We start from the raw sequence: 26,311 nt of genomic DNA, 5'->3' as shown, positions 1-26,311 counted from the left end.
GATAAAATATCTATATTATCCAAATAACGTGGATGAGGAGTCTATGTTATTCACATAACGTGGATAAAGTATCTATGTTATCCAAATGACGAGGATAAGGTGTCTATGTTATCCAAATAAAGTGGATAAATTGTCTATGTTATCCAAATAACGTGGACAAGTTGCCTACGTTATTGAAATAAGGTGGATAAGGTGTCTATGTTATCCAAATAAAGTGGATAAATTGTCCATGTTATCCAAATAAAGTGGATAAATTGTCTATGTTATCCAAGTAACCTGGATAAGTTGTCTATATTATTCAAATAAGGTGGATAAGGTGTCTATGTTATCCAAGTAACGTGAATAACGTGTCTATGTTATCCAAATAACGTGGACAAGGTGTCTATCTTATCCGGATAACGTGGATAAGATGTCTATGTTACCTAAGTAACATGGATAATGTGTCTATGTTATCCAAATAACGTGGATAAGTTGCCTACGTTATTCAAATAAGGTGGATAAGGTGTCTATGTTATCCAAGTAACGTGGTAACGTTGGACAAAGTGCCTATGTTATCCAAATAAAGTGGATAATGTATCTATGTTATCTATGTAACGTGGATAATGTGTCTATGTTATCCAAGTAACGTGAATAACGTGTCTATGTTATCCAAATAACGTGGACAAGGTGTCTATGTTATCCGAATAACGTGGATAAGATGTCTCTGTTGTCCAAATAACATGGATAAAGTGTCAATGTTATCCAAATAACATGGATAAGGTGTCTATGTTACCTAAATAACGTGGATAATGTGTCTATTTTATCCAAATAACGTGGATAAGTTGCCTACGTTTTTCAAATAAGGTGGATAAGGTGTCTATGTTATCCAAGTAACGTGGTAACGTTGGATAAAGTGCCTATGTTATCCAAATAAAGTGGATAATGTGTCTATGTTATCTATGTAACGTGGATAATGTGTCTATCTTATCCAAGTAACCTGGATAAGTTGTCTGTATTATTCAAATAAGGTGGATAAGGTGTCTATGTTATTCAAGTAACGTGAATAACGTGTCTATGTTATCCAAATAACGTGGACAAGGTGTCTATGTTATCCGGATAACGTGGATAAGATGTCTATGTTTTCCAGATAACATGGATAAGATGTCTATGTTATCCAAAAACTTGGATAAAGTGCCTATGTTATCCAAATAAAGTGGATAATGTGTTTATGTTATCTAAATAACGTGGATAATGTGTCTATGTTATCCAAGTAACCTGGATAAGTTGTCTATATTATTCAAATAAGGTGGATAAGGTGTCTATGTTATCCAAGTAACGTGAATAACGTGTCTATGTTATCCAAATAATGTGGACAAGGTGTCTATGTTATCCGGATAACATGGATAAGATGTCTCTGTTGTCCAAATAACATGGATAAAGTGTCTCTGTTATCCAAATAACGTGGATGAGGTGTCTATGTTATCTAAATAACGTAGAGTTTGTGTCTATGTTATCCAAGTAAAGTGAATAAGTTGCCTATGTTATTCAAATAGGGTGGATGAGGAGTTTATGTTACCCAGTAACGTGGATAACGTGTGTATGTTATCCAAATAAAGTGGATAAAGTGTCTATGTTATACAAATAACGTGGACAAGGTGTCTATGTTATCCAGATAACGTGGATAAGATGTCTATGTTATCCAAACACTTGGATAAAGTGCCTATGTTATCCAAATAAAGTGGATAATGTGTCTATGTTAAGCAAATAACGTGGATAAGGTGCCTATGTTAATCAAATAAGGTGGATAAGGTGTCTATGTTGTCCAAATAACGTAGATAATGTGTCTACGTTATCCAAATAACGTGGATAGGGTGTATAAGTTTTTCAAATAATGTGGACAAGCTGTCTATGTTTTTAAACGAACGTGGATAAAGTGTCTATGTTTTCCAAATAACGTGGATGTGATGTCTATAAGGCGCGTATGTTAGCCAAATAATGTGGATAAAATATCTCTATAATACGAATGACGTGGATAAAGTGCCTGTGTTGTCCAAATAACGTGGATGAGGTGCCTATGTCATACAAACGTGGATAGAATGTCTGTATTATTCAAATATTGCGAATAACCTGTCTACGTTTTTAAACTAACGCGCATAAAGTGTCTACGTTATCCAAATAAAGTGGGTTAAGTGTATATGTTATTCAAATAACGTAGATAAAATGTCTATGATATCCAAATAATGTGGATAATATGTCTATGTTATCCAAATAACGTGGATAAAGTAACTATGTTATTCAAATAACATGGATAAGATGCTATCTAAATATCGTGGACAAGCTGTAATCCAACTGGTGTGGATAAGGTTACTATGTTATTAAACTAAAGTAGATAAAGTATCCATCTTATCCAAATAATATGGATAAAGTGTCGATGTTATCCAAAAAACGTTGATAATGTGTCTATGTTATCCAAATAACGTGGATAAAGTGTCTATGTTATCCAAATGGCGTGGATAAGGTGACTATGTTATTAAACTAATTTGGATAAAGTATCTTTGTTATCCAAATAACGTGGATAACATGTCTATGTAATTCAAATTACGTGGATAAAGTGTCTATGTTATCCAAATTAAATGGATAATGTGGCGGTGTTATCCAAATAACTCAAATAACTTGAATAAAGTTCCTATAACGATTATTTTGGCTGAACATTTTCCCCGAATGGAGGGTAGGGTATTTTTCGTTTTATATTAATCACTGCTCTTCCGTATAATTGCTTTCTTTTAATTTGATTCCATCATTTTTACCTGCGCCATAAAGCGTTTGAATGCAGCACTTAAGGTGCGCAATTTAATTTTCTTATATGACCTTCTAAAAATTACATTGAAAATTCAAATAGCAAAGGCGAGAAATAATATTATATTTTTTACTGCTACCATTTTTATCACTGGAGTCGCATTAATTTCTGCACCGTTTTATACTGCAATTTAATGGCACACGTTTTCACAGTTATTCCCGGTGATAATGATGCACGAGAAGAGCCAAGGCAATAAGTGTCGCCCTATTGTGAAATGCAATTGTCTCTTTTGGAAGGGGGATGATGTTTAGTTGTCATTCACATAGTCAGCAATGAATTCACCTGCTGTTAAAATTTATATATGTATGTGTTTATGTGTCAGTGTAGTTAAGGTTCATAGGACTCAATGTGAGGGAGCATTCCAGGACAAAATAAAAGCTTGCAATTTTTATATTTTATGAAATAAAAACTGTGTGCGTAGTAAATAGAAAACCATTGTCAATATCTAGAGGATGACATCTACCTCAGCAGACTTAAAAAGTAGGTTTAAGGAAGGAATCCAACTACATAACTACAACTCCCTAGTTATTCGTCAACTATGAAAATGAATTGTTTGGAAAAATGATAGCTTTAAATAATATGAACACATGCCATTCCTTTTCGTCCCTCTGCTCACCTTTCAGGATTTATAACATGTATCCCGCACACATAAATATTTCACAACTATCAAGAGTTATGGATGAGCTTGTTTACTCACATGACTTGTGGGGGTTATAAAAAAACAAGTTGGCAACTTCAAAAAATAGCAATCATATTTCCTTCCTTCCATTCTTCTGCTGCCTGCCTGTCATAACAAAAACAATGAACTTAACCCCAATGGCATTGCTAATCCCTGCACACAGCACCCCACTAACATCTTAATTTCCTGTATCATATTATCCTCCCCCTCCCCACGTGGTCTTAAACTTCAACATTGGCACCTACTTCACCGCAGTGGAGTAGTACTTAAATTTTAATTCTGGAATATGTTTTTGCTAGGAATGATAATCTTGCCACCTCTCTGCCTACCTACCTTTCATAGTCATCCACACACACACACTCACAATAAAAATTGTGAATGCTTTGTTGTGTGCTATGGCACTTGAAGATTTGAGTGTTGTTTATTTGCTGCTTGTAGCTACAGGAGAATATTTTGCCAAGAATTCCCCATAATAAGCTTAAACAGATTGTAGTCTCTCCCTCCCAGCAGACAAATATAAATAATGGCAAGTATTTTAAACGGAATGAGAGATTTTTTGAGAGATATATTCGTGAGATGAAACAACATTCATTCATGCCGTTTGTGGCACTGCCATTGCAAGGACTGTTTGTTGCCTGAGTATGTGTGTCTTGGCCACTATGATATTGATGTTATGCCACCCACTGTTCATCTCCTCCTTCTCGCTGTGTTTCAACTAATACAAACATTTGTATTACATTTTGAAAATCCTTCAAACAGGATATGAATCTAGGAGCAGCATTACCAAGTACATCTCGGTAACATCATCATCAGCTGCTGGGAAAAAGTACATTCTCCTTCAAAATCCTGAGCTTTATTAAAAAGTATGCGAACTCGTTTGGTTTATGAAATATTCTCTCTAAGTCACATATGAATTGTATTGTCAGAATATGAGCAAAATGTAGGAGGGATGGGGAGGGAAATTTTGGAGGTATTGTTAACGATTTAGGGAAGGATAGATGAGTGTTACTGGACTCGCCTATAGGTGGAGGATAGTGGAAACTGTAAATTAAATAAACATCCGCTGATTTGGGGCTTCAATCTACACAAGACCGCGTTTGGAGGACGTCGGTAGATAGGAAATCTGCCGATAGTAGATAGAAGACCTTCCAACGAGGCTTTTTGTTAAGTGGTCTTCTATCTACAAAATATCCCGTTGGGAGGTTTTCTTTCTTTATAATCCAATCTCCGAATCTTCCGAATCTCCCACGTATAGAACATCCCCTAGGAAGGTCTTCAATCTACACAAGACCCCGTTAGGTCGTCTCCTATATGTAGAGAGGAAGACTATGCTATACAAATAACGTGAAAAAGACGTCTGTGTTACCCAAATAACGTGGATAAAGTGTCAATGTTATTGAAATAACGTGGATAAAGTGTCTATGTTATCCAAATAACTTGGGTAAAGTTTCTATGTTATCCAAATAACGTGGATAAAGGGTCTATGTTATTCAAATAACGTGGATCAAATGTCTAAGTTATTCAGAAACGTGGATAAATAGTATATGTTATTCAAATAACAAGTATAATGTGTCTATGTTATTCAAATACTGTGGATAAAGTGTCTTTGTTATCCAAATAACGTGGATAAAGTGTCTACGTTATCGAAACAACGTGGATAAAGTGTCTGTGTTATTCGAAAACATAATATAAGTGTCTATGTTGTCCAAGTAACGTGGATAAAATGTCTATGTTATCCAAATAACGCGAAAAAGGTTTCTATGTTATCCAAATAACGTGGATAAACTGTCTACGTTATCGAAACAACGTGGATAAAGTGTCTTTGTTATTCAAAAAACGTGGATAAAGTGTCTATGTTATTCAAATAACGTAGATAAAGTGTCTATGTTATCCAAATAACGTGGATCAGATGCCGATGTCATTAAAAAACATAGATAAAGTGTCTATGTTATCCAAATAACGTGGATAAAGGGTCTATGTTATTCAAATAACGTGGATCAAATGTCTATGTTATTCAGAAACGTGGATAAATAGTATATGTTATTCAAATAACAAGTATAAGGTGTCTATGTTATTCAAATACTGTGGATAAAGTGTCTATGTTATCCAGATAAGGTGGATAAAGTGTCTACGTTATCGAAATGACGTGGATAAAGTGTCTATGTTATTCAAATACTGTGGATAAAGTGTCTATGTTATCCAAATAAGGTGGATAAAGTGTCTACGTTATCGAAATGACGTGGATAAAGTGTCTATGTTATTCAAAAACGTGAATAAAGGGTCTATGTTATCCAAATAACGTGTAAAAGATGTCTATGTTATCCAAATAGCCCGGATAAAGGGTCTATGTTATTCAAATAACGCGGATCAGATGTCTATGTTATTCAGAAACGTTGTTAAATAGTATATGTTATTCAAATAACATGTATAAAGTGTCTATGTTATTCAAATACTGTGGATGTATAAAGTGTCTATGTTATTCAAATACTGTGGATAAAGAGTCTATGTTATCCAAATAACATGTATAAAGTGTCTATGTTATTTAAATAACGTGTATAAAGTGTCTATGTTATCCAAATAACGTGGATAAAATGTCTATGTTATCCAAATAACGCGAAAAAGGTTTCTATGTTATCGAAATAACGTGGATAAAGTGTCTACGTTATCGAAACAACGTGGACAAAGTGTCTTTGTTATTCAAAAAACGTGGATAAAGTGTCTATGTTATTCAAATAACGTGTATAAAGTGTCTATGTTATCCAAATAACGTAGATAAAGTGTCTATGTTATCCAAATAACGTGGATGAAGGGTCTATGTTATTAAAATAATGTGGATCAGATGCCGATGTCATTAAAAAACATAGATAAAGAGTCTATGTTATTCAAATAACGTGTATAAGGTGTCTATGTTATTCAAAAACTGTGGATAAAGTGTCTATGTTATCCAGATAAGGTGGATAAAGTGTCTACGTTATCGAAATGACGTGGATAAAGTGTCTATGTTATTCAAATACTGTGGATAAAGTGTCTATGTTATCCAAATAAGGTGGATAAAGTGTCTACGTTATCGAAATGACGTGGATAAAGTGTCTATGTTATTCAAAAACGTGAATAAAGGGTCTATGTTATCCAAATAACGTGTAAAAGATGTCTATGTTATACAAATAGCCCGGATAAAGGGTCTATGTTATTAAAATAACGCGGATCAGATGTCTATGTTATTCAGAAACGTGGATAAATAGTATATGTTATTCAAATAACATGTATAAAGTGTCTATGCTATTCAAATACTGTGGATAAAGAGTCTATGTTATCCAAATAACATATATAAAGTGTCTATGTTATTTAAATAACGTGTATAAAGTGTCTATGTTATCCAAATAACGTGGATAAAATGTCTATGTTATTCAATTAACGCGGATAAGGTTTCTATCTTATTCAAATAACGTGGATCAGATGTCGATGTCATTAAAAAACATGGATAAAGTTTCTATGTTATTCAAATAACGTGTTTAAACTGTCTATGTTATTTAAATAAAGTTGATAAGATGTCTGTGTTATCCAAATAACGTGGATAAAGCGTATATGTTACCCAAATACCGTCGATAAAGTATATATGTTATTCAAATAAAGTGGATAAGGTATCTATGTTATCCAAATAACGTGTATAAAGCGTTTATGTTATTCAAATACTGTGTATAAAGTATCTATTTTATCCATATAACGTGGATAAAGTATCTATGTTATCCACAAACGCAGATAAAATGTCTATGTTATTCAAATAACGTGGATAAGATGTCGATGTTATCCAAATAACGTGGATAAAGTGTCTATGTTAATCAAATAACGTGGATAATATGTCTATGTTATCCAAATAACGTGGATAAAGTATCTATGTTATTCAAATAACGTGGATAAAGTGTTTACGTATGTTAATCAAATAACGTGGGAAGTGTCTTTGTTATTCAAAAAACGTGGATAAAGTGTCTATGTTATTCAAATAACGTGTATAAAGTGTCTATGTTATCCAAATAACGTAGATAAAGTGTCTATGTTATCCAAATAACGTGGATGAAGGGTCTATGTTATTAAAATAATGTGGATCAGATGCCGATGTCATTAAAAAACATAGATAAAGAGTCTATGTTATTCAAATAACGTGTATAAGGTGTCTATGTTATTCAAAAACTGTGGATAAAGTGTCTATGTTATCCAGATAAGGTGGATAAAGTGTCTACGTTATCGAAATGACGTGGATAAAGTGTCTATGTTATTCAAATACTGTGGATAAAGTGTCTATGTTATCCAAATAAGGTGGATAAAGTGTCTACGTTATCGAAATGACGTGGATAAAGTGTCTATGTTATCCAAATAACGTGTAAAAGATGTCTATGTTATACAAATAGCCCGGATAAAGGGTCTATGTTATTAAAATAACGCGGATCAGATGTCTATGTTATTCAGAAACGTGGATAAATAGTATATGTTATTCAAATAACATGTATAAAGTGTCTATGCTATTCAAATACTGTGGATAAAGAGTCTATGTTATCCAAATAACATATATAAAGTGTCTATGTTATTTAAATAACGTGTATAAAGTGTCTATGTTATCCAAATAACGTGGATAAAATGTCTATGTTATTCAATTAACGCGGATAAGGTTTCTATCTTATTCAAATAACGTGGATCAGATGTCGATGTCATTAAAAAACATGGATAAAGTTTCTATGTTATTCAAATAACGTGTTTAAACTGTCTATGTTATTTAAATAAAGTTGATAAGATGTCTGTGTTATCCAAATAACGTGGATAAAGCGTATATGTTACCCAAATACCGTCGATAAAGTATATATGTTATTCAAATAAAGTGGATAAGGTATCTATGTTATCCAAATAACGTGTATAAAGCGTTTATGTTATTCAAATACTGTGTATAAAGTATCTATTTTATCCATATAACGTGGATAAAGTATCTATGTTATCCACAAACGCAGATAAAATGTCTATGTTATTCAAATAACGTGGATAAGATGTCGATGTTATCCAAATAACGTGGATAAAGTGTCTATGGTAATCAAATAACGTGGATAATATGTCTATGTTATCCAAATAACGTGGATAAAGTATCTATGTTATTCAAATAACGTGGATAAAGTGTTTACGTGGGAAGCCTTCTCCTCAGAGAAGATCCCGTTCGGAGGTCTTCTATGTATTGACAGTTCCTTTTGGATATCTTTTATGTATTGAAAACCTTGTTTGGAGGTCTTCTATTAAGACCCCGTCGGGATGTCATCTTTTATACTGAAGGACGGCCTCCAATCTATATAACATCACTTTCGGGGTGTTCTATGTATTGAATGTCCCGCTTAATAGACCTTATATGTATTGAAGACCTCGGCGGCAAGTCTTCAATACATAAAAGACCCCGTTGGGAGGACTGGTAGGCATAGAAGATCCCGGTGGGAAGTCATCTATGACCTTCAATGTATTGAAGACCACTTTGGGAAGGTTTTTATGTATAGAAGAACACAGTGGGAGCTGTTCTAGGTAAAGAAGAGCCTGCTGGAAGCTCTACCGTTTATGAAAGACTCTGTTCTTTTGGTTTTTAGAAACCCCCATTTGGGTGCCACCGTGGTGCAATGGTATGCACACCCGCCTTGCACGCTGAAGGTCGTGGGTTCGATTCCCCGGCCAGTCAACATCAAACACTTTTCAACGGTGGCAAAATACCCCTTAGTAATGTTGGCGACATTTTCTGAGTATTTCAGCCTTGTACAACTTCTCTACACGTGGTGTCTTAGACACGCCGTTCGGACTCGGCGATAAACAGTAGGTCCCATATCATTGAGCTAATATGAATCAGGGTGCACTCATTGATATGAGGGAAGTCTCCCCTGTCCCGCCTGGGATGTTTGTGGAACAATTACATTCGGAGGTCGCCTATGTATAGAACATCCCGCAGAGATATACTGAATCTACACAAGATCTCCTTTTAGAGGTCTTCTGTGTATACAAAGGTATTCAGTCTTTTGAAGACCACGTTGGAAAGGTCTTCTATGTACATAAGACGTAGTTGGGATATTCTACGAGTATGTAGCAAAGACGCCGTCAAGTTCTGGTATGTGTAGCAGACCCAGGTAAGAGTTTTTTATATCTCGTTATATTTAGAGAAGATATTGCTGGGAGGTATTCTATCTGTAGAAGACCGTGCTTGGATGTTGTATGTATACAGGAGACCTCTCCAGGAGCTCTTCTATCTAAATGAGACCCCGCTGGGTGGTATTCTACCTACAGAAGATCTCGTTAGGAGGTCTTCTATGTATAGAAGACCAAGCTTGCTGGTCTTTCATCTACATAAGGTGTCGTTGGAAGTTCTTTTACCTATGGAAGATTCCCTATGGGAGGTCTTGTCCCTACAGAAGGCCTCGTTAAGCGATTGCGTGGCCTTTTATGTAGAGGATACCCCTTTTGGAGAACTTCTATGTAAAGAAGACCCCACTGGGAGGCCTTCTTAGTATAGAAGACACATTTCGTTGATATCTCTATATATATAAAAATGGTGTAAAAAATGTATAGTAATTCATAAAATGAGAACGGCTAGGCCGATTTCTGTAAAATTTTTTGTCAGTTATTCGTATTTTCGAGGAGAAGGTCTTTACGGAAGAAAATTTTGGAAAATCTCTCTGGAAAAGTCGGAAAATTGAGTTTTTGTATTAAATTTTATTCCTTAATAGCGAGACGAAGTTCGCCGGGTCCGCTAGTTTAATATAAAGAAGGCCCTCTTTTGGATGCATTCTATTAGAGAAGACCCCTTTAAAAGATTCTCTAGGTCCAGACCTCTTTGGGAGGTCTCCGTTGGAAGGTTGTCTAGGTCCAGAAGACACCTTTGGGAAGTCTTATAAATAAGGAAAATCTTGTTGGAAGGTTCCCTAGGTCTAGAGGTTGGGAGGTCTTCTGTGTAAAATACCCCTTTGGGAGGACTTCGATATAAAGAAGACACCGCAGGGAAGGCTTCTATGTATAGAAGACCCCATAGGGAGATCTCCTGTGTATACCAGATCCCGCATGCAGGTCTTCTATTTTTGGAGGTATTTTATGTACAGAAGGGAGAGAGCTATAAATAAGAGTCCGTTGAGAGGTTTTCCTCTTATATGAGACCCACCCCTCGTTTCTTTATTTATATGGATTTTGTGCATTTTCTATTTGATTTCAGTTTTTATTTTGCTTTTTGTTTTCAAAGTTAGGTCCCTATCATGTAGTTGCGATTGTTGATTTTTTACAGCAAAAACAAACCCATATCATTGTGTAAAACATCTGATGTTTTCAAATAATACCGTATGAGATTTGACATTTATGCTTTGTATATTCATTTCGTTTTCTACTTCTAGGTTTATTGTATTTGGCTATAAGAGGAACACGAATACGACGAATACCCAAAAGCATTTCAACTTTCATATGAATTCTATGTTTATCCACTCAAATGAGGTGTGATAAAGATCTTTACAATTTCTATGAGCTGCTACGAAGTACAACTTTGTTTAACGTGCAAACAAAACACATTCAAATATAAATCGTTGGCAAAGAAATGCAAATATGAAATGGCAAAACATAAGAGAACTTGCGAATGCGTTGCGAGAAAACGAAATATAAAAAACCAAAAAACATTCATTTCATGAATAACAAATATTTCTTTTATTGCTGTAAATAGAAATGGGATTTTAACCAAAAAATATGCAAACCACAAAATAAAGTTCTTTGGTCGCTTTTGTAATGTGTGGTGTTATGTGTTTGGAGTTCTTAAAAACTCGCAATTTATTACTTTGTGCGATTAAAGTCGATGCGATTTTGTGGGAGAATTTCAATGTTTTTTTTTTTTTTTTTGCTTTTTATGGTTACAATTCACGTTTGAGATTTCGTTCCAGGCATTTAAGTGTTAATTATGGGTTGTTGTTATTTGTGGTGTTTTTCGGCGTTGGGTGTTTGTTGGCAAAACGCCGTCATTGTCTAATTTATTCCATTACCGCACCAACAACTAAACCACATAGCCGCCGCAATAGAAAAGTTAGATGCTAGACGTCGTCGTGTTAGTTAAAACAGCGAGCGGTTGCGGTTTTTTTGGCGGCATTGGCGGCACAAATGAAACAGTTATTAATTGTCTTAGAGAGCACAGAGCAGCAGAAGTACAAATCCCCAAAGGTTTTGTTGTTGTGGCTGTGGTCGGTCTTTGGGTTATGAGCTGTGCTTTTTCCTTCGAATAGATATATCACTGTGGTCGATGGTTGTTGGCACGTTTAATTCTTGGAGTATCATTTAACGAGAGTGTTGGAATAGTTGCTGTTGTTGTTGTCTTCTGTTTGTTTGTCGGTAGGTAAAACACAATTCAATTAGTAACAATTTAACCCAGTTTATATTCTATGTTCGATCTACAAGCTTTGATTTCACATAATGCTTAAAGCAATGTAAAGTTGTTGATACAGGTTTCCCAATAGAGTTTTGAGACGCACACACACACACACTAATATGTTAGGATTACAGCAAATCAATGAAGTGGCGGGATTTATTTATTTTTTCAGAATGAATGAACATTTTAATTGAATTGTTATCTTGATGCCATAGAAATTAATCATTTTTTGGTTGTTAATTTAAATGGGAGATTGGCTTAAAAGAACAATTTGTAATAATATTGATAGGACGCCTTAATAGAAGCTGACCAAAAAGCAGGCTAATAAGCTGCGATAAACAATAATGGAAATTAATTCTAACATAAAGGAAACGCACAGAACGGAAAGAACTATTAACTGAAGAACAGAGAGTTTTGAATAAAAGAGTCAAATAGAGGAGTGACGAGTGAATGTAGAATACACTACACATTTTTCTATAAGTGGGACTTCTATCGACCAAACCGAATAAGAACGGCGTTAAGTTCGGCCAGTCTGAACTTGTTATACCCTCCACCACGAGTTGTATTGAAGTAAAATGGAACAATTAGTTTCCTTTCGTTTATGAGAAGACTAAATACCAAATTTCAGCATGTTCGGTAAAACAATGTGGCTAACCTTCAAAATACCGAAATTCGGGAGGTACCGTTCCATGGGGGCTATATCAAAACGTCGGACCTATACTGATAATTCTCTTCTGGAACATTTTATAACCCCATGGAAGACTAAATAACAAACTTCAGTATTTCGGTGGGATATTGACGTCACAACCTTCAAAATTACGAAAATCGGTAGGTACCGTTCCATGGGGGCTATATCTAAACGTGGACCTATACCGACAAATTTCAGTCAGAAGGGTTTTTACCTCCAACAACGACTAAATACCAAATGTCATTCATTTCAGTGGATTGTTGTGACCACAAGCTTCAAAAATACCGTAAATCGGGAGGTACCATTCTATGGGGGATCAATGAAGGCGTGGATTTTTACCCCAACGAAGACTAAGTACCAAATTTCTGCCATTTTGGTGGAATATTGAGGCCACAACCTTAAAAATACCGGTAATAGGGAGGTACCGTTCTATAGGCGCTATACTAAGACGTGGACCTGTACCGAGAAGTTTCTGGGGGAAAGTTTTATACCCCCAACGAAGACTAAATATAAACTTTCAGACATTTCTGAGGAATATTGAGGCCACAACCATCAAAGCCGTCGACCTAAACCGACAAATTTCATATGGAACATTTAATACTCAAAATGGGTATATCTTCCTCTGCTAGCAAAGCCGACTGATACTTCCTTATTTGTTTCAAATTAAAGTCCGTAATGGCGTTACAGATGATAGTCTGCTGATTACCAACCAGAAGGTCATAAGGTTTAAGTAAGCCTTGTAGGATAGATCCTCGTAAATTTGCAGAACTCATAACATAAAAATAAGAGCATCTTCTTAGAAAGTATATTTCATGTCTAATTGGCAGTTTCATACGACCCGCAATGCTAAAATACAACCAATTTATTAGTAAATAGCATTAAAAAATATTTCTAATATTTTGTACCGATCTGACAATGAAAAATTCCGTTGCGAATTTTTAAAATAAGGCTAAAGCCGAAATTATCGATCAGAAATACCAGCAAATGACGGTAAATGGATCAATGGTAGACGAAACCTGCAGAACGAATAAGCACTTCTTGTTTTAGCTAAGACACTCACCAAATCAAAGACTGTTCGCTTCGTTGCCATGTGCTACTAGATGACACTGCGCTATAGCAACAAAATATTTCTATCCAAAATCTATATTGAAATTCCAAATTCACGAAAAAATTTCCTACATTCTTATATGGATAGAACTTTTAATAGAAGTTTCTACAGAGGACTAGATTTACCTTTGCTGAGTATTCTATATTGCAGCAAAGGTACGTAGCAAACAAAGTACGAACAGACACAACACGAAAGTTACACATCGGTAAGCTGCAATCACAGCAGATAGCCACAGCATATTCCACTCAACTAGCCCAATTGCTTAATCAAAGCACTCCTCATCCCGATAACATATCAGAGCAATGGCAAAGCATTGCCCACTCCATGCAAAATCCATACTTGGATACCAGAGACCTCCACCAAGGAGCCCATGGTATGATCAGGAGTGTCGTGCTGCCACCGAAGAGAAAAATGCGGCATATAGGGCTACTTTACAATCCGTAGCAACGCGAAGCGCACGAGAGAGATACAGGGAGAAAAGGAGAGAGGAGAAACGTCTTTTCCGCAGGCAAAAGAGAGAGATGGAAAAGCGGGAGTGTGAAAAAAATCGAGATGTACAGGAGCCAGAATGAAGTCCGAAAATTCTACCAAAGAGTCAAGCATCAAACTGATGGCTTTGGTACAGGCACATCCTCCTGTAGAGACCAGCAAGGTAATTTGGATATGGAAAGAACATTTTTCAAAACTGTTGGTATACAATAGCAGCGATGACGATGAAGATACCACAGTCCCAATCCCAGAATATGGTATTGAATGTATTCCGCCCAGCCAAGATGAGCTAAAGACAGCAATAAACCGGCTGAAGAATAATATGGCAGCAAGAGCCGATGGCTTACCAGCCGAGCTGTTCACCGGACAGCGACACGCTGATAACGTGTATTCATCAGCTAGTTAGCACCATCTGGCAGGAAGAACGTGTACCCGACGACTGGAACCTGAGCATTCTGTGCCATGTCCACAAGAAAGGAGATAAGACTGTATGCTCTAACTACAGGTGTAGGAAGAAGTCTTCTCCCTATTGCCTACAAGGTAGTGTTAGGGATATTATGCGACCGACTAAAGCCTATGGTCAATGAAATAATTGGACCATACCAATGCGGCTTTAGACCTGACAAATCCACAATTGACCAGATATTTACCCTGCGGCAAATCCGGGAGAAGACCCAAGAGATGCAGATCGACACCTACCACCTTTTTTGATTACAAAACAGCCCCCTACGTTCAAAGGTATTCCAAGCCATGTCTGAATTTGGTATCCCTGCAATGTTCACTCGGCTTTATAGAATGACATTCACTGATACTCGGTCCTCAGTTAAAAAGGGTTTCAGGCAAGGAGACGGCCTCTCGTGTGACTTATTCAACATTCTGCTGGAAAAGGTTATACGAAATGCGAAGGTCAAAAGAAGTGGCACAATATATACAAACAGCCATATGTTACTTGTTTATGCCGATGACATTGACATCATTGGTCGATCGGTAAAGGAAGTAACTGATACCTTTGCAAAAGTCGAAAGGGAATCTGCTAAAGTGGGTCTGGCGGTAAACGGCGAGAAGACCAAGTTGATGGTGTCGACGCGCAATGCGTCCATTGAGCTTGGACCTACTGTGGAAGTTGGTTCCTATAATATTGAGGTAGTAAAAGACTTCGTCTACCTCGGCACCTCCGTAAACACAACAAACGACATCAGTTGTGAAATAAAAAGAAGAATTGTATTGGCCAGCAGATGCTACTTTGGTTTAAGTAAGCAGTTTAAAAACAAAGCCACATCTCGTCAAACAAAAATAACGCTTGACAAAACACTGATACTACCTGTGCTAATGTATGGCTCCGAATCCTGGGTACTTGCGCAAGCAGACATGGCAGTGCTTGGTGTGTTTGAGAGAAAAATTCTTCGAAAGATCTACGGACCAATCTGCGTTGACGGTGAATATCGACGTCGCATGAACCACGAACTGTATCTGCTATACAACGACATCAATATTGTTAAACGTATCGAGATGCAGCGATTGCGTTGACTAGGCCATATCATAAGAATGGGCGATGATGAACCCGCTAAAACGGCGCACAGTGGTTCAGAATGGTTTTTTTCCTAGTCAAAATTCTGTAACTCTTGAACGGATAAAGATATTTTCATAATTCTTTTTTTTTTTGTTAGAGAGATAACATAATCAGCTTTCAGACGAATTATAGGCGGTCATATTCGGTTTGGTAGTTACAGAGAAATTCAAGGTCAAAGTTAAACTTTTGAGTTTTTTTAACTACTTTTCATCAAAATATGATTGTTTTTGTGGTTTCTATATCTTCCTATGTATTAATGATGGTCAAATAACAAATAAACAATAAAATTACCAAAAAAAAAAAAAAAAATAAAAAAAAATTCGAAATTTTTTTTCAAAAATTTGTAAAAAAAATTTACAAAAAAAAATTAATTTTTTCAAAATTAAAAAAAATACTCCTTGGGGTTTTATAAAACTTATATAACTCGTATAAAAACTCATATACACAAAAAAGTATTAATTTGTGTCAAAAAAACTGTAATTCATATGGAAACAGTATAGAAAAACACTCATTTTTACCCATGTAATTTCAATAAATTGAAAAAAGTGTTAAACGGGCGGAACGGGACGGGTACAAAAGTATATATGGGCTGGAAGAGGAGACTTTCGGGCATCTTTCTGTGAAAACAGAACTCTGTTCCATGTTGTTTCACAAAAGTTCTAGTCCACTAAATTTGGAATTTCATAAAATTTAGTACCGGAGGAAAAATAAAATAGATCATGTTGTGTAAACGCTACGGTTATTTACTAAAACGATTTTTAAAGGCCACAATCCTGCCTACCTTACAAAAAAAACAATGAACACAATATATGTTATAGTTTCGGAGAAATAGCTACGTCTTTTTCCAGAAATTTGCAAAAATTACGTATTTCCCAAAAATGGGGAAAATTTTCGCTTTTAGGGGCACACCACGCCCACATCTTCCAATATTTTGACCTAATTTTTTGGTTTCCTTAGTTTCAATATGTTTACTATCGAATCCCATATAGAAATTAAATATCTTTGACAAAACAAAATTTTGATTTTTGGCCAGGAAAATCGATTGCTGAACCATTGTGCGGCGTATAAATACGGACCGCTTGGCGGTGCACGCAGAATTGGCAGGGCAAGGAGTAGATGGCGCAAACAAGTGGATGATGAGATGGAAAAGCGCGGTATTCCAGAGTGCGAAGCAACAAATAGAGAGAAATGGAGATCTTTTCTTAGTTCGGCCTAGAGTATTCCATAAATAAAATACCTCAAATAGGAGCATTCTAACCACGAAGTCTTCTTTATATATATACGCATATCCACAAAATCTTCATTAGGCAGATGCGATCTTCAATATATACCCGCAGAAAAATATATGTTAGAAATATGTTTGGATCCAAACATAATTTGTTTGTGTCCAAACAAATATATGTTTGCAACATTTTGTAACATATTTCGATTTTATTTGTTTGGGTACCAACATATTTTTTATGGGTGGAGAGAGGATTTTTGTAGAGGAAAGGAACAAAATTCTATGAATATTTTTTGTTCTTTTTTCTTCAGTTTTCTAAATACCATCGGTAAAGTGTGTGCATAATCAGCGTTTTGTGTTTTCTTAAAGAAATTAGATTAAAGAAATTTCTAAATTGGAAATGTTATAATTGAATCGAAAAGGTGAATGGAAATCTTTCATTGGACAAGGAAGAAATTGCATTTAATATTGCAAATTACATCAATAAATTTTTCATATGCATACATACATATTTTAGTATGTAAATAGTTGTAAGATAGTGTAATATGCTGTATTTATGTAGATCTAATCATAAGATAACAAACACTCAATTGTGACTACTCTCTCTTGAGCGTAGGTAAAGATGAACGGTTGTGTGTGTTTGGTTTACGTGTAGCTAACCATCCCAAAACAAGAGCGAATGGAACGAAGGAGTCAGTTTTGATTTTGACTACCAAACACACCGTACATCGTTACGCACGCTCAAGTGTTAATAAGAAAAGAATTAATAAATAATAAGAACAACAAGCCAAGGTGTTTATTGCAATTCATTTAGTCGCCGTCCTACATTTTCAGAAGTGGTTTTTTTCGCGCTTATAAACACATTACCTTGCAACGCTGTTGTTTTCTCTTCGCTAACAAATAAAATAAATAAAGTCAGTGAAAAATGGCTGCGAATAAAGTGGAGGATCAACTGCTGTGTGACGTCACCACATTAGACAATGTTACAGATGGAGAAAATAAAAGTACAGACAATGTCACGTTGCGGTCAAAGAAAATTATTATGCCGTTGCTAGTGGATAGCGAAGAAGAACAAAGTGCAGTCTCCGAAATAACGAACAAGGTACAGTCAGTGCAAGTGACACAAAAAGAATCGAAATTTATGGAACAAAAAGAAATTCAGAAATCAACCGGTTTTGATGCTTGCAAAAAAGATAAGATGAAGACACCAACAAAAATTACCGACACCACCTTATGCGAAACAAATCAGTTACCGAAACAACAAAACAACCAGACAAACGAAATGCAGACAAAGTTAAAAATTACAGATGGTACCTTCGGTGAAATAAAATTACCGCTACAACAAAAACATACAGAGAAGAGTACAGCAACAGAAGTAAAAGAAAGAGAGCTGGAGTTGTTGCGAAAAGAAAACGAATTATTAAAGAAGGAGAAAGAATTGTTGGAGAGAGAGAACAATTTGCTGAAACTGTTCTCAGGTAACAACAACAGTGCACAGCCAACAGACAGTGGCGTTTCTTTGTCTCTGATTAGCAACTTCTTGCCAGAGTTCGACGGTAACTCCGACGCAGAGTTTTGGGTAACGCAGCTGAGAGATTTGCAGCAGACGTACAAGTTAACCGATGAAATGTTACGAGCGCTGTTTGCGAAGAAGCTAGTGGGCAAACCATTAACATGGCTACACACTCGCCGCAATACTCTTACAGAGACAGTGACTGAAATGTTTCAGCAATTTTGTTTGGTATTCGGTTCCAATGAAAGCAAGTTGGAGTTGCGTAGAAAGTTCGAACGTCGACTTTGGAAGTCCGACGAACAATTCAATGATTACTGCAATGATAAAGTCCGTTTGGCGAGCAAACTAAAATTAGATGAAGACGAATTGTTGGAGTATGTCATCGAGGGCATACCAAATGTTCAGCTACGACGACAAACAATGTTGCAGCAATACAAGAGTGTGGCGGAGTTGTGCAAAGCGTTGGCAGTAATTACATTGCCTAAGTCGAGTGGCGGTGGCCGCGCTACTTCAACCACCAAGTTAGACGTCCGCTGTTACAATTGTAACAGCCTAGGCCATTATGCAGCTGACTGCGGTAAACCAAGACGACAGCCCGGAACATGTTATGCTTGCGGTAGCAGCGACCACACAGTGTCTGGCTGCGAACAAAATAAGAAGAAAATTATGACAAAACTAGAGAACCCTTATGTAAGATATTTTACCTATGCATTTAATTTTAGAAATAATTTTAATCTTTATTTAGAAAGCCTAATAGACTCGGGTAGCTCAGTAAGCTTAATTAGAGAGGACGCATTGCCGCCTGGAACAAAAATTTTCCCTATTCAAAATACATTTTTTTATGGTTTAAACTTTTCTTTATTAAAAACAATTGGATGTTGCTTTTCGTTTTTGAAATTATCAAATAAATGCTTTAAACTTAAAATGATAGTGGTAGATAAACTTTCTATGAAATACTCAGTATTGTTGGGAAGGGATTTTTTGGAACATACCAATAGCAAATTACTGTTGTTCGGTGGTGAAATTGATACAGAACCCCACCAACTTAACTCAAACAAATTAAAGCTAGATAACAAACTGATAGTTAGTACATCAAAACAGATTGTGGACAAATTGGAGTTGGGAAATAAATTGATACCTACAGAATCAAAGAAAATTATGAACAGGTTGGAACAAAAAAATATTACAGACAATTTGGAGCTTAGTAATAAAACCACAGCCGTCGATTCAAACTATGATCAGGATTGTGTTGCGTTTGAAAACGATATACTGGCAATAGATGTCTCTTCAAATTTTACAGACTACAATTTAAAAGTGGGCGATACAGTGGACCATAACATTTTGAAACAATTTTATGCTTTGTTTAAAGAAACTTATGTAGACATGACACCCCCCCTGTTACCAGAGGTACGCCATGAAATGAAGTTAACATTAGAAAACGCAAAACCTTTCAATTGCCCGCCGAGGCGACTCTCTTATTCCGAGAAACAGGAATTGCAGAAAATTTTAGATGATTATCTGGAAAAGGGCACAATAAGGTGCAGTGAATCTGAATTTGCTTCACCCATAGTATTAGTCAGAAAAAAAACAGGAGAATTGCGAATGTGCGTAGACTTCAGGAAATTAAATAAGGTTACTATTAAACATAATTACCCAATTCCGTTGATCGATGATCTCTTAGAAAGTTTAGCAAACAAAAAAGTGTTCACTAAATTGGATCTCAAAAATGGTTTTCATCACGTTTTTATGAGTGATGATTCCATTAAATATACATCGTTCATTACCCCTCTAGGACAATTTGAGTTCGTGCGTATGCCCTTCGGATTAAAAAATGCCCCATCAGTTTTCCAAATGTTTATAAACAGTGTCTTCAAAGACCTAATTAGAACGGGGGATGTAATAATATATTTGGATGATATTATGATTGCGACGATTGACTTCCAACAACATTTAGAAATATTGAGAAAAGTTATGTTGAGATTAGTACAAAACAAATTAGAGCTTCGTTTAGATAAGTGCGAGTTTATGCAAGACAAAATAAAGTACTTAGGTTATACGATTGATCACTTAGGAATACGAGCCGATGACAAAGGCTTAGCGGCAATACAAAATTTCCCTGTACCAGACAAAGTAAGGTCCGTACAAAGTTTTCTTGGTCTTTGTTCCTACTTTAGACGTTTCATCAAAGACTTTTCAATTCTCGCTAAACCACTCTATGACTTAACCAGAAAAGACAAAAAGTTCACTTTCGGAAAACTTGAGCTCGAAACATTCGAATTGTTAAAGAGTAAACTTTTAGAATCGCCAGTTTTAACTCTTTATGACCCTGCCGCAGAAACAGAATTACATTGCGATGCTAGCGCATTAGGTTTCGGTGCTATACTTATGCAAAAGAAACAGGACAATAGATGGCATCCTGTATTTTACTTCTCCAAAAGAGCATCAGAGGCTGAGTCCAAATTTCACAGCTATGAGTTGGAAACTTTAGCTATAGTTTATGCACTTCGTAGATTTCGGGTTTACTTGTTCGGTAAAACGTTTAAAATAATTACCGATTGCAACTCGTTAACCTTGACACTTAACAAGAGGGAACTGAACCCTAGGATTGCCAGGTGGGCCTTAGAACTACAAAATTATGATTATACAGTACAACACAGAGAAGGACGAAGAATGCAACATGTAGATGCGTTAAGCAGGTCGCTAGACATTTTAATTGTAGATACCAATACTTTTGAAGAAAATCTGATCATTGCTCAAAATAAAGATACCGACATCGTTAAGCTAAAAGAAAAGTTACAGACAACAAATCACAAATATTATGAAATGAGAAATGGTGTACTGTACAGAAAACTTAAAACCGGAAAATTACTTTTTGTCGTCCCTGTTCAAATGGAATCCCATGTCCTCTTTAGGTACCACGATGAAATGGGACACATCGGAATTAACAAAGTTATAGAGTTGATTAATAAGACTTACTGGTTTCCTCACATTAATAACAAGGTTAAAGAGCACGTCCAAAACTGCTTGAAGTGCATAGTTTTTTCTCCTAAAAGCGGACCTATTGAAGGATTTTTACACAACATTCCGAAACCCACGAAACCTTTCGAAATGATACACATAGATCATTACGGACCCGTAGATAGAGACAATTCTAAAAAACATATATTTGTGGTTATTGATGCTTGCTCTAAGTTCGTCAAGCTATATCCTACTAAAACTACCGCCACCAAAGAGGTCATAAATGCATTACAGGAATACTTCCGATATTACAGCCGACCGCGATATATTGTTTCCGACAGAGGGTCTTGTTTTACTTCTAATGACTTCAAGACGTTTACAGAAGAAAATAACATCCAACACATTAAAATAGCCACCTTTTCCCCACAAGCAAATGGTCAAGTAGAACGGGTAAACAGAAGTTTAGGTCCAATGATTGCTAAACTCATAGACACAGAAACAAATATTACATGGGTAAAAACATTAGAAACAGTAGAGTTTGCGTTAAACAATTCCCGCCACAGAATGATTAACGAACATCCAAGCGTAATGTTATTCGGTGTAAACCAAAAAGGGAAAATTCCAGACCAGATTAGAGAACATATTATGAACGAAGATGATAGAGATTTGAATTTAATAAGACAACATGCAGATGACAGACAACGTGCCGCACAACAATACAATAAAAATTATACAGACCCTAAAAGAAAACCACCAATACTGTACAAACGAGGTGATTATGTCGTAATAAAAAATATCGATGCTACCATAGGGACGTCTAAAAAATTTATGCCAAAATTTAAAGGCCCGTTTGTGATAACAGAAGTGTTAGAAAATGATCGTTATATTTTACAAGATGTAGAAGGTTTTCAACAGAGTAGAATACCCTACAAAGGGGTTTGGGCAGCACACAACATGAAACATTGGCATAAAGACCACAGTGAGATAGACCAAAATAATTCGCAAAATTCACAACAAGCTGAGTTAGCCTCAAGCCAAGATTTAGATTTCCATTCAGATCCACAAACTAACGATAATGTTCCAGAAGGCAATTGTGTCGGAAAGAATCAGGAGATCTTTGTCGTCAGGAAGGCCGAGATTTAGTATGTAAATAGTTGTAAGATAGTGTAATATGCTGTATTTATGTAGATCTAATCATAAGATAACAAACACTCAATTGTGACTACTCTCTCTTGAGCGTAGGTAAAGATGAACGGTTGTGTGTGTTTGGTTTACGTGTAGCTAACCATCCCAAAACAAGAGCGAATGGAACGAAGGAGTCAGTTTTGATTTTGACTACCAAACACACCGTACATCGTTACGCACGCTCAAGTGTTAATAAGAAAAGAATTAATAAATAATAAGAACAACAAGCCAAGGTGTTTATTGCAATTCATTTAGTCGCCGTCCTACAATATGTATATGTGAAATATGGATGTACCTATTTATTACATTATATAATCATTTGATTCCAGATGTCGATTTCCCGCTGATGATTTCAACGTTGAGGAAAATGTGTTTTATTTCACAACTAAGGAGAAGTGTTCAACGATGTTTTCATTTTTTTTTTTTTCTTTTTAAAAGTGTGACTTTTTATAAATTATTTCATTCAGTTTTTCTTTTATTAAAGTCTGTTATGTATTTCTTTGGAATTTTTTATAGGTATTTTTTATAGGTACCTATGTGTCTGTTGTTGCTTTTGCTTTGTTTTCTATGCTTTTCAATAAACAACCACCATTTATAAATGTGTGTATATGTTTGAGTTAGCCAGTGAGCGGTTACTGAGAGCAATGTGTTTCACATTGAAATTTACGCTCCCTTGCTCTCAGAAATCGCCCATTGGTGCATGTGTTTGTTTTTTGTGGCTTTTGGGTTTGTATTTGTTTGCACACAAACAAATATTGGTTTGCACCCAAACATATAATTTGTTTGCATCCAAAAATATAATTTGTTTGCAGGACCCAACCATATGTTATGTTTGGGACTGATTGCAAACAAATATATGTTTGCTGCAAAATATGTTTGGGACATATATTAGAGAGGCGTTTCTTTCCTCCGTGTAGAGCTTTTCCTCAGGTATAGTCTTATAGATACATGACTTTCTTAAGGAGTCTACTATAGAATACTATCCTACAAAGATAGTCTATATACAGACGACCTTCTTAATGTGACTTCTATAGTTTAAAAACGAAATCAGAGAGAATACCACCTAAGGAGGCATTCTTCTATATCTATAAAACTCTTTTAAGGATTTCTCCATTTTCAGCAAATATCCAACAGGAATATTTTATAAATAATTGAAATTGAAAATGTCCCATAGGAATATTCTAATAACAGACATACTTAATAAATGCGTCTCCTTTAGTTTGAAGACCTTTTAAAAGGGTTTTACTTAGATAGAAGACCTACTTAGGGGTAACCTACAGATTGCAGACTTTATATCAACTACCTCCTAAATAATCTTTCTACATAATGCATAATTCCTAATGGAGATCTTACATCTATAGATGATGTATTCTGTTGATAGAGAGCAACGTTAAGATATCTCCTCCAAACAGGGTATTTTATAGACCGGAAGCCATGTTTGCGAGAACTTCCACATTTAGAAAATCTCATATAGAATCAACCATTTATATATAATACAATCCCAAGTGGGCATATTGAAAGAAATATTACCATTTAATTCTGCAAAACAAACGATGCAGCCTTTATTTTTAGACATAAACATGTTCCAATTGTTGTTAAAAAATCAATTCCATATCATAAATTGATATTCTTCAATCCTCCCCCTTAAGCCTCTGCAATAACTAGAGGTTTAACTAAAATGAACTTCTTTTTCTGTTCCTTGCAAACATTGTGTAAATAATTTTCTGGTTTTAATTTTGAAATCTCCCGCTAGTTCGTTAATAGTGTTCTTAAGGAGAGCTTAAAGTTATATCCTAGTATTTTTGTGTGCAAAACAAAGTCCTTTTTTATTTCAAATGAAAATTGAAATGAAAGTTAAGATTTTCTTTGCTTTTTATTTGAAACGTTTGTGTCCTCTCTGTGCAGTTTGGCATTTGGTACGACGGATGTGCTACCAACTGAAATTTTTAGTTTTTTCCTGCTTATGCTGTAGAAGTTTTCTAGTTGGCTCTTCGATTTGTTACATTACGATTGAAAAAGAAAGAAAAACTAAAAACAGAAAAAATCCCATCCAGCTGTTCACAACAACAACAACAAACAGGATAACAATACAAAAACAATAGTCAAGCAACAATGGAAATGTCCATTAAGATGCATTAGCCTGAACGAATCGTCATTATTGTCTATCTTCTTTCATGTCATCTTACGTTCATCAGTGTGGCAAAAACACAAAAAAAGAAAGTATAGGATGGGGTGGGGGTGGTGATGAGTGTAAATGTGTGGGAATCAAGTTTCATTACTTTTTGGTTATCCCTGATAGAAATTCCTAGTTGGCTTTCCACAATGTTTTCACTTGTGTTATCATAAAGATAACATTGGGCTTGGATATTTTTGTTTCATTCGTTGGTTGGTTAGATGATTCTATAGCGCAAATACCAGGCATTGACTAAACTGCCTAAAACACAAGTTAAGTGAAACGTTACTTAATCCCAAACAGGCGTTTAACTGTTACAAAGCCCACATTTACATGGCCTGCTTACCAAACGAAGTGAAAACTAATGATGATGTGAATGATAATCATGACAATCAGCAATACGTTCGGAGGAAGAGGAGAAAAATTACACCGTTTAGGACATCCCTGTTTTAGATTGAGTCCTTGCTTCTTTATAGTTGTTGCTGTTATTACTAATGATGTTGCTAATGTCGAAAGTAAGAAAGTAATCATAATTCGGCAGCGCCATTGCCATCGCCACATAAATGCTGTGAATGTGAATAGAAAATGTAATAATGAATGCTGGATGACCTTGAGCGAAGCGAAAACTTTGATGTTTCTTTCAAAATTGTTTGTATATTCTTTCATTTTTGCTTTAAGTAAATGTCCGGAAAATGATTTCTTGTTGTTGTTCGTCATAATGTATTCATAAGGCGTCCTTACATACACACATACAAATGTAAAGATGGTAGATGAAGGAAAAGAAGAAAACTTAATTATGCCTTAAATGAAAGTCCTTTTTATGCTACTAAATATTAACATTTTCATAGCATTCACGTGGTCGAAATTTTCTGCTCACCACAGGACTCTAAGGCTTAGTTGCCAAGGAATTGTTAATAAAGTAAAGAAATTGAAAGTGAGACCAAGTAATGTTTAATTTCTTTTGGGAGAAGACACTTTAAATTTAGTGAATTCGAAATGGAGTGAAAAAATATATATAAAATATATCATCGTAATACTCCACATATACAGTGTCGGCCAAAACTAAAGCACAACCTCGGTACTTTTTTTCTTTTAAAATGATATTTTTTAAGAAAAATAAACAGACAACAAAGCAAGTTAAATAAAACACTGTTATATTAAATTCCTGCATGTTTTGGAAAAATATTGTATTGTGAGAACGTTGTGCTAGCTAGTGTTAATACGCTCTGTAGGTGTCGTCTCCATTTATCCGTTCACCGTCATTCGCAGTATTCGTAAGGTACATATATCTGATTGGTTATTTGGGAATTTTAACATTAATTTAATTTTAAGATCCATTCTAATATACATATAAATTTTCTGGTTTAGCCTCATATTTGTTAAGAGAGTAACTACCAATACTACTCAAAATAATAAAATATGAAAATGTACCTAAAACAATATTTTTTTTTAAAAATCCACGTCTTTTAAAAATATTTAAAAACTC

The 26,311-nt window shown here is 35.4% G+C and overlaps 2 protein-coding genes across 2 annotated transcripts in view; one reads left to right on the top strand and one right to left on the bottom strand.

Annotated features, from left to right (window-relative positions):
- The window catches only part of LOC141392560 (uncharacterized), a 245,128-nt gene that overhangs the window by 27,186 nt on the left and 191,631 nt on the right, over positions 1-26,311 (bottom strand). The gene's annotated exons all lie outside the window — the stretch shown is intronic.
- On the top strand, positions 17,692-19,434 carry LOC141393392 (uncharacterized). Its single transcript, XM_073966388.1, has 2 exons — positions 17,692-19,199; positions 19,255-19,434. Exons 1-2 carry the CDS (start codon positions 17,922-17,924, stop codon positions 19,261-19,263), a joined length of 1,287 nt encoding a protein of 428 aa, XP_073822489.1. The 5' UTR covers positions 17,692-17,921; the 3' UTR covers positions 19,264-19,434.

The sequence above is a fragment of the Musca autumnalis genome, unplaced genomic scaffold (genome assembly GCF_047663935.1).
Source record: "Musca autumnalis isolate F117 unplaced genomic scaffold, ASM4766393v1 scaffold_2, whole genome shotgun sequence".
In the NCBI taxonomy this organism is placed as follows: Eukaryota; Metazoa; Arthropoda; class Insecta; order Diptera; family Muscidae; genus Musca; species Musca autumnalis.
Note: the sequence above shows the minus strand (reverse complement) of the source record. Positions and strands in the feature narration are given on the sequence as shown.